Source organism: Cariama cristata, unplaced genomic scaffold, assembly GCF_000690535.1.
Source record: "Cariama cristata isolate BGI_N322 unplaced genomic scaffold, ASM69053v1 scaffold4275, whole genome shotgun sequence".
Classification (NCBI taxonomy): Eukaryota; Metazoa; Chordata; class Aves; order Cariamiformes; family Cariamidae; genus Cariama; species Cariama cristata.
The window spans coordinates 22,543-32,690 of NW_009617952.1; the positions used below are offsets into that span (position 1 = coordinate 22,543).

Below are 10,148 nucleotides of genomic sequence, written 5' to 3' on the forward strand. Positions count from 1 at the left end.
GTTTATTACAGAAAGAAAGATATGCCGTATGCCATCCTTGCAAAAATTACATCACAGGATTGTACTTGCCAAGTTCAGCACAGTTAAATATGAAGACTAACACCTTTTCTCCTTTGAACAGCTGAGCTCCAGGAGGTCCAACTAACAGTGGTGACCCAGGTGGCCCAGGAAGCCCAACGTCGCCCTGTGGAAGCCAAAGGAACAGCAGAGAGACATTGTTCCATGCATCATTTCAGTGAGAGCACATGATTAGTGAGAGCACACAGCCACAAATTGAATGGGTTCCAGGGAACTCAACAAGACTCTATTATACTTCTAATTCTACAGCAATAATATATTTAATAATATTTGTTTTCTTTAATAATATTTGTTTTCTTACCGGCTCCCCCTTTTGTCCGTCCACTCCAATACCTGGATTTCCCTAGTTTACAAAAAATGTATACAGTTTGAAGGTAATCAGAAAATGCTGACATTAGAATTTAATCAAGTAACCCCTTTGAAAAACTCGGTAACAAATAACCACAAGGGACATTTAAAATATTTATATAAATTACTCTATTATTTCACTAACAACTTCTGGAAAAGTCATTGCTTACCTGTTCGCCTGGCAAACCAGGGTAACCTGCAATACCCTTTCAAAGAGAATGAAGACAAGTTAGTATGTCTGATTTAGAGACAGCTTTGCTTTGAAAATTACCTCCTCTTGACAGTAGCACCTAGGGGTAGAATTTCCTCTTGGGATGTACCTATCCCGAAGTGTAATTTATTTCACCTGGTCACTGCTTTCAGGAGGGCTGAAGTCTGGCTTCCCACCTTCCTGTCTCCCACAAGGTGGCCTTGGGGAAAGGGAATAAGGAGAGAACACAAGCAGCATTCCTCCATGACCACAGACTGCCAGGATGAAACGTGTTCACGCAGGCATGGGAAGGAACAACATATGTTCCAATTCCTGAACTTCCAAACCCATAAGGTAAGGCAAAAATCTCTCTTTTTATCATTTGCCTCAAAAATTATTTCTAGGCTTTGATTCACATTAAGGCAAGTTCTAAAACTGGTAGACCGGAATTAATGCATATCCTGAAAGTGCAAGGCTGTATAACTGTGGTTATCTTACAGGCAAGCCTGGTTGGCCTGGGTATCCAGATGGGCCCGTTGTACCTCTTGACCCTCTAGGTCCCTGGAAAAGATGGCAAAAGGTCTGTTTGTGTAAATACCAAGAGCTTACCTTTTCTCCACAAAGCTAGTCCCTCCAAAATGTCTGCATCTCTTCGACTCAGTCTACTGGCCACTGCATTCCACCCATGGCCTGAAGCTTATACCACACCTGAAACCTCACTGTCACTAGAGCAGCTCAGCACCAGTTTCTGGATAATACTGTACAGATACTGGACAATGCACAGTTATATGTTATTAATGGATTGAAAGAATACTTTGTCAGTAATTGTGGTACAGTGTGGGGACTTGATAGAGTTCATCAGAGAATACTTATTTGAAGGGCCTAAGAAAAGGAACCCAAAGCCATTAAGAGTGTGAGTCAGCAACAAAATTAAACTGTCTCTTGTTCTCACATGTTTTTATGGCCAAAACATGGTAATGTGCTACATGGTCTTGGGAGATTCACCAGATACTGTTGAAGAAGGTGTCACATCTCTACGCGTCTTGAATTTCATGGAGAAAATATTCTGCAAACTGTGAGTACCAGGGCAACAACTGCTCAATGCGTAGCTAATGCAGATGAGTATGGTCTGTTTCTGCTCCTTTTCAACCAGCATGAACTGGTCATGGAGGCAGACTATAGGGACTTGATGTTTTTAGACTTTATTCTGGAATTTAGCTATTTAAGGCTGGCAGGGAGAAACTGCACTATTTCTTTACTAAGAAGGAAAATTTGAAAGAGCTTTGAGACAAAAAACATGTATAGAACCCACTGACTGTACTTACAGGCATGCCAGGGGGTCCAGGATCACCTCTGTCTCCCTGTAATGACAATCATTTAGCAAACAAATCATTACAAGCTTTGTTGTGGGTATTTTCTAACTTTAAAGCTATTAAGATCACAAGCTATCTGTTCCAATTGCATATTTGCTTTTAATCTTTTTCTGCCCCAAGCTTTATTAAACAGTGAGGAGTTCTAAGAACAATTACATTTGCCATACATGTTTTCCTACAAGTTATGATTTTTTTCACAATCATATACTTACTGGAGGTCCTTTTCCAAAATGTGAAACATACACCGAATTTCCTTTTTCTCCTTTTTGCCCTGGATTTCCCTTTAAAGAAAAAAAGTATTTTAAACCATGATCCACTTACTGATATCCTACATTTCTATGGAGACTGAATGATAACTTCTCAGGCTGTGCTTTTCTGGTGCCCCTACATCACTAGGGAATCCACTAGAACCATGTATGAGCATTTTGCAGTTCTTTTGTCTAACAGGACACTTAAAAGTAAAATTGCCTTCTGTACAGTTGAGCAAAACAGCTCCTTACAGCTTCTAGACTCCTGCTCTGTTAGATGCTCCTTAGCTCTTGGGTAGTTCAACATTCTACAGTCTTCACAAATCTTGCCTTTAGTATCAAGTATATCGATATGCCTACCTTTTTTTTCAGTGAGTCAGAGGCTTTAAATATTAGCACTCTGCCTTCTCCAAAAGTTCATGCTGTGATTTAGAAGAATCTACTGTGATTCTGCATTTAAAAAGCTGAAAGTATGGACTGTGTTACATGCATAATCTTCAACATTTCCATCTATTAGGAAATACATTTCACAGTCTATTAAAAAAAAATCTGATGCCTCATGGCCCTGTTTTTTTAAAAACTAAGTGCCCATGGTACTTGCTGTGGAGTCCTTTATAAAACTTTGCCAATCTTAGCACCCTCAAAACCTCAGTTTGACTTAGTAGGAACAGATGATTGCTTTGCAAAATTTAATTGTAATGCTCAGTTGACTGTTAAGAGCATGATATGTACATATCTGAAGGACAGATATATTAAGACATTTCTGAAGTTTTCTCATTTGAAATCCACACCTACTGGATATAATTTAACTAAGTTAACCACTTAACTATTGATTTCAATAAAATAGGATACCGTTTTTCATAGAATTTAATCACTTTAAAACTGTACTGGTTTCCTGACATTGTACACTGGCTGCTCAAATCCTGAAGTCAAAATGAAACAGGGAAGATACTTATCCCTGGAATGGTACAATAAAAAGAGCTACAGCTGTCTGCAGCTGGATATAGCTACAGTAGACTGGATGCAAATTACAGATCAAACAACAGTTGCTAGGGAACGCATTAAACACCTCAAAAGTTGTATTTGTCTTTGGTTATTTTACATGTGATCTCTTGTGTAATAAAACATCTTTATTAGAATCAGTTTGTTATCTTGTACATGACTTAGATAAGGGCTTACAAACTACTTTCTTTTCCAGTTTATTGGCTAGCTAAATGTACAGATTCTACAAGGTAGCAGAAGTAAAGATGATTAATACATACACAGTGTTAAATAAAATTATATGAGAGATTATAAATAAGAATAACATTAAAAAGTTAGCCAGAATATATAGTCAAGTTGGTACTTGGTGCAACAAATTGATTTTAAAATAGGCAATCTGCATAGGGAGGTTGGAATAGCATTCTTCTACACAAGCAAATACAGTTACTACGTCTTGTTCTTCTGGGCAGCTAAATTAATTTGCACCAGAACTTTAGTGTGCATATCCAAGGCTACATGCCTACTGTGTCTCCCATTTTTTGTCGGTTGCAAATACTTTTCTAGGCCTGTCAAAGAGCATGCTCCTGGAATTGGGAGAATTTATGCTGTAATTTGTCTCATGTCTCATTTTTCCTTTATGTCATTCGGCTAATTGTAGAAGGCAAAACTCTATTTGAAAGCCATAATAAGTAATAAAATACAGGTAAAATTAGATTTTGAGCAGAAGTAATTTTACCATTTAGAGGGTTAATGGGTTACTTTGAGAGGTATAAAAAATGAGGTTATTATCAATTTTTTTATCAGGTTGTGTATTTCATAGCATTTATTACAGGTCCAAGGCTGAAACTGTATGTTTTTTACAATTGCTGTGTTTTTGATAACATCTTTTCACTCTGGCATCCACTGCACATTTTTCGATTCCTTATGGCTGAATCAGCATCTTACTTAGCTCCTACTAAACACATTTGACTTTTCATGTAAACTGCAGTTGTTTTTATTGTTTTATTTAGAAAATTTCAGGGAAGTTCTTAGACCAACTAATCAGCTATTAATCATTCAGAACTAAAATTTGTTTCCACACAAAGTCAAAGACTGGCGAAGAGATCTGTTCACCAAGATTTCTTTGGAGCTGCAATAATTTATATCCCTTACTGACGTGACCTGTGTTTTATTTCATTAGAAAAGCACTGCTAACACAACTATTTAAACAATTTTAAAATGCTTTCAGTTTTAACAGCAAAAATAAACAATATTAAAGTGCTAATTTTAAACATTTTAACTGAAATAATCTCTGTGTATACAGGTAAACACCCAGGCAAAATTAGATGTGCACAGAGCAGTCATGAATAGGTATGTGTAAAAAGTGGCGCATGAAACTGTAAGAGCATGATTTTGGAAGAGATCTACTAATACACTGGTGTGATCAACCACTAAAAATCTTCAACTGTTATAGGACTTGGACTTGTTGAAGCTAATTCATCTCAGGTATGTCCCTACCATGAAGGCTTTTAAGAAATGTCAAGTATTGATAAATGGTATGATGGTTTCAAGCTACTCCTCAGTTGTACTTCCACGAAATGGTATTAGCTTTGGTGTGGTTTTGTACTGGGAAAACAAAGCAGAATTTAACTCTCAAGGTAGACATATATGCTTCAAGGATATAGGAACTTATTTCATGTTCAAGCTTAAACTTAAATCTGTTAAGGCACCAACTCCCTCCACTCCCATTAACCTTAGTAAGAATACCTGGAAATTCATTGTGCAGTGTAAAGCTAGCGCCATAGTCTAAAACTCCTTTCATTTTAAAAGCTGTTCGCTTGGAGGGGAAGTGTACATATACAGTATTTACAGACAGTAGGAAAGCCTTTCACATACATAAGGACCTCTTGGTCCAATATAACCATTTTCGCCTGGAAATCCTGGATCTCCTCTTGAGCCATTGCAGCCATCTAAACCATGCTTTCCCCTAGGTCCTTCACTTCCTGGTAATCCCTGAAAGACAGATCAGTATTTATTAGAGATACAACATGATAAATAGGGAATTACTTTTTAAATTAGCAGAACAATTCAGAAACAAGTATCTCAGATCTGAAACAGAGGACATCTCACAGTGGTCCCAGCTTCATACTCTTTGCATTTGAAATGTTTTCTATTGCAACCAATAGAATTTTTTTCATGTACAACAAATGATGTACGTATTTGATATCTTTTTCTTTGATGTGTAGCCAATATAACAGGGACAGCACTGGTTAAGAAGGCCAGATTGAGCTCTCACTTGAATCAAAAAGTAACAGGCTATCTTTTCAGAGAAAGCGGACTCTAGCTCTCTAACTAATCTTTCTTGTGGCTGTAAAGAAAAGCTGAAGAAATACACAAAAGTCACCTCAAGCAGCCTCATATTTTTTAACTGATAGGATAAAGCAAGGAAAAACAGGACACAGCTTGACTCAAGCATACAGTAATCACAGAGATTATGACTATACATTCAAGAATTGAGGAAGTGATTTTCTAACGTAGCAAGAACTAAGCAATGTCCAGATAGGGGTTAGTTCTTCTGCAAATTAGACACTAGGGGCAATAGAAACAGTGAGATTTCCCTTGGAATGATTTTTCCATTGGAGGAAAAATTTTCACAGAATTAAATATATTTGTAGGGAACAAAGAGTAATTTTGACACAAATGTTTTTCTCAATTTTACTTTCTTTCTGTCTTTAAGGTTCTTCATCCCAATTTGTGGACACTGTTTTTTAATTAACATTTTTCATAAAAAGAATATACATTTCTTGGGAGCGCTTCTTTTTTGTGCTAAATTTTGGCCTTGTGACTTCTACATTACACAGACATTCTGGCAAACAGTCCCATTGTCAAGTGTGGACAGCTGACAAGCAGATGCTAAGACACCCACTCAATTTCTGGTTCTGTTTTCACTTTCAAAATTAAACATTTTAACTTTGATCTACATGAAACTAATAGCAGCATAGGAATTCAGTTCTAATAAACAGCGTTTTTCAAAATACTGTATCTAAGAGATATTATCTTTGTTTACCACACCCGTTTCCACACTGAAGTAGACAATCAGAACAATATATAATCATATGCTTATAAAGCTATATTTAGGACCCATTTTCCCTCTTCAGTCCCTATTCAGGTTAAAATTATTGGACTCAGTGGTTGCTCTTTTTTTTTTCCTACAAAAGGTCTACAAGCAAAAATCAGAATGTTTGAACAGAAAACAGTACATCATTTGAGATACTTTCAGAGGTGTTAAGGACACAGCAAGCAGACTACAGCCTGCTATAGAGCCTGAGAAAAGAAACTCATTTTTTTAAATCCTAGCACTGGCACATGCTGCATGGACATGGGGTAGTCTGTACCTTCACTGCCCCACTCCTGCATGAAAATTATGCTCTTACCTCATTGGATTTTGTGGAGTTTGTTATCAATAGGAAACACAGTTGAAGTTAACATGGCTAATTTACATTTTTGCAAAACATGTAATTCTGTAGGTGAGATGGTATCAATAGGTATAAAGCCAAACAATATATTGAGTGTATTATTCTGTTAGAGGACTTGCTATGACTTTATAGAGACTGTTATTTTTATAAAGCAATATTCATTCAATACGTACAGGAACACCATCTAAACCAGGAAATCCTGGAACTCCAGTTGGGCCCTAAAAACAGGTGACATGAAAAAACAAAGTTGCTGAGGTCATTAACTCTTAAGAAGAATGAAAAACAAGAACATGTGACACTATATAGCAAGAAACCGTCTTGTCTGAAATATGAATCAAAAGCCATAACTGTCAGAAATAAATACCCGGAAAAAGTTATATGGGCTTAGCAGGATACTAGTGCCAATAACCACCCATGTAACAGATGGTACAGTACAGGACAAATGTCTAACCCTCATACTCATTCATTCTCCAAAGATTATAAAATGATAGAGAAGGGAAAGTTGCCTATAACTTATAAATTAATTCTGTATGTAATTTCACAACCCTGCTTCTGCTTTGATAATACCAGCTGCACAGTTTCTATTTACAGCACTTACATTTCAAGTGTGCTAGATATCGACGTTAGTGATTTCAGTCATTCACTGAGATCAGTGGAATTAGACCATTAAAAGTAATATAAAGTACCAAAAGTCAAGTACAGGGATTGTACAGCTATGAAAGATTATGGACTTGAACTGCAATTTATACTCCATAAGTGGTAATAAAATTCTGTTTAGTGTACAGCACTTTTAAAAACACCATACTCCTCCCTCCAGCTCCACATTCCTCCCACAGCCCTCTTTGAGGTTAAGGAGGATGACATGGTATATAACAATCAGAGACTGGGTCTGTTTCATTTTATTTTATGTCTTCTGACAATTCTAATTCTGCAATCCACAGAAAAAATCCCCTGAAACGTTTTTTTCAAGAAAGCTGTAATTAATTTCAGTGAGAATGTTCTGTGAGCAAGAGTATAGTTTGGCAAATGCTTTTTGATCATGCAGGTTCTGTTTCACTTGCCAATATTTAACATTACATACTGTATACACCTAAAAGAGGTGTCTATGGTGTTTCCTACCTTATCACCTTTTTCTCCAGCTGGCCCAGGCTGCCCATTCTCACCTCTCTGTCCTTTTTCCCCTGGCAGACCAGCTGGTCCTGTAGATCCCAAGGACCCAATCGGACCTTGAGCTCCCAGCTCACCAGGCTGACCCTGAAAAGAGTCCAAAGAAGTGAATGACTAGCGCTGTAAACCTTGCAGCAGGCAGCATTTCGGAGATGACTGTATGGATAAAACAAGCCTTACAATGTATACCTACTCACTCATGATTCAAAACAGGTTACTGTACAGCCTGCAGATCTGTTCCATGCATTAGATGCTATAGGAACACTACCATCACTTGCTCAAGGTGATTTCTTTTCACCTTCATCAGGTCTCCAACACCACCTCTCTGAGATGCCTGGGATAAACTGCAAGTCTTCCTGGCTCTACCAATGTAAGTATCACCTTCCGCAAGCATAAGACTCCACTGGGCATCATATTTTTGCCACCAGAGAGGTGACGGGTCATTTTAGACAAAAAGATTTTGTACACAATTAGAACAAATAGAAAGAGTTCTCTCTTTCTTTTAAGTCACACTATATGCTAATTTTCCTAAGTTTTTCTGGCTCACACATTTTCCATCATCACTCTAAGATCTTAATACCTTATTTAAAAGTTGTGAAGTCTCCTGCAGAAAAAAAATTATAGTTATTAGCCAACATATTTACAGAAATATCAGTTTTAATAGATTGTGTTAAAAATGTTTGGGAGGTTGCAGAATGTCATTTATCTATAAATAGCTCTAAATTGAGTATCTGTACCTACACTACCGTGCAGACCATCTCCATGGATTTCTACTAACTTTTCCAAGGTAATATATATTCCCCTGAAGTAAAAATCCTTCCCATGCCAGCTGGATTTTTCAGTCTATAGCATTGGTGTGGAGTTGTTTTGGATTTGTTGCAGTTTTTGTTCTGTGCTGCTAAACAACTATTAAATCATAGATTCAAAGTGCTGAATAAAGTAAGCTTTCTAATCAGACTTCACATGTGAGCTGTCTACACATTCACCCTACAAAATCTACATATTTACAGGTCTTTGTTTCTCTTACTCATCTTTTTCATTCTGTATCATTATCTTTGTTTAGCTATAACTTGTTTCCCAACTGAAGAGTGTTTTGCTTTCTTTTCAGAATTCATCAATCAAGTATACCATACTTTTTAAAAAGAGAGCAAATTAGAGGCCCATGCATTCACGAGAAGAGCATATGGCTCTAACACCACTTGAGGGCAGTAAAGCAATCTCAGTACAACCTCCATTCACAGAAGTGACAGACCATATGTTTATGTCTATGAATAGATTGAAGGAAAACAAAATGACAAAAATCAAAGGTGATTGTGAGCAGGTATGTTAGCTTCAGGAGTCAAATTATGTTGAAGCAACAGAACTGAATTGCTTCTCAGTGTAAATATTTCAACAGACTGAATCTGTCTGAACAAAATCTTACCTTGTGAATTGCAAGCAGGGACCTAAACCTCTTTTTATTTATTCTCTATTTGTCTTTTAAAATATATCAATAAAATCAGTCTGATTTGACAGTTGGACATGAAGTGAAGGAATGTATGGTAAGCACCATCCAATCAGCAAAGAAATGGGAGTGAGAAGGTATCTTACTACATGCTTGGAACAGGAACATACTATAGGCTTATGCTGTATTGGAAGCAGGACTGGATCACTACCGGCACTGAAGCTATGAACAGGAATTTAGTCCAGAGTCTAGGAAAAGAAGGCCTACATTTACAAACAAGGACTACCTGAAAAAGTATCTTCATACAACTCATGTTCCATTTGTCTTTACTGGTTCCTCTCACTTAAACCTTGATCCTGCTTCAAGTAAAGTCACTGGCAAAAATTCCAGGGCAGAATCAGCATGTTGACTTCAGCAACAGTTACAATTGTCTTGATACCATACTTTCAGCAGTGTAAAATATTATGCAAATTAAGGGCTACTAGTATTAAAATCTGCTGATTCTGCATCCTTGTTAATGAATGGACAGTCAGGATTCTGGGTGTTTAATTTGAATATTTGCTTGCATGAACAATTGCAGCCTGTCTACTAGCAGCGCCTTGCACATGCTCTGTTGTAAAACTGATTTTATTCACTGAAGTACTCTTAAAGCAGCTATTATACCCTTCAAATACTTGATTAAAAAAACACTGGACAACCATTTTAATTAAAGCATAATTTTGAGTATAAGGAAAGTGAAATGAATGAGACTAACAATACAGTAAAATACAACTGTTTGAACCATTCACTCTACTGGAAGCAGTACGTTTTTCTAGTACACTGAACTAGCTGTTACCATGCAAAATGCAACATTCATCAGCAGGA

General features: G+C 37.0%; 1 protein-coding gene across 1 annotated transcript in view; it reads right to left on the bottom strand.

Moving 5' to 3' along the window:
- COL4A4 (collagen, type IV, alpha 4) overlaps nucleotides 1–10,148 on the bottom strand; it is a gene marked incomplete at its 3' end in the record, with an annotated part of 45,464 nt that overhangs the window by 22,025 nt on the left and 13,291 nt on the right. The window contains exons 4-11 of the mRNA XM_009700668.1: nucleotides 7,793–7,927; nucleotides 6,847–6,891; nucleotides 5,094–5,210; nucleotides 2,202–2,270; nucleotides 1,942–1,977; nucleotides 597–632; nucleotides 380–421; nucleotides 56–184 (exon numbers count right to left, since the gene is read on the bottom strand). Of these exons, the coding sequence (XP_009698970.1) occupies nucleotides 56–184; nucleotides 380–421; nucleotides 597–632; nucleotides 1,942–1,977; nucleotides 2,202–2,270; nucleotides 5,094–5,210; nucleotides 6,847–6,891; nucleotides 7,793–7,927 (609 nt within the window). The remainder of the gene's footprint in view (nucleotides 1–55; nucleotides 185–379; nucleotides 422–596; nucleotides 633–1,941; nucleotides 1,978–2,201; nucleotides 2,271–5,093; nucleotides 5,211–6,846; nucleotides 6,892–7,792; nucleotides 7,928–10,148) is intronic.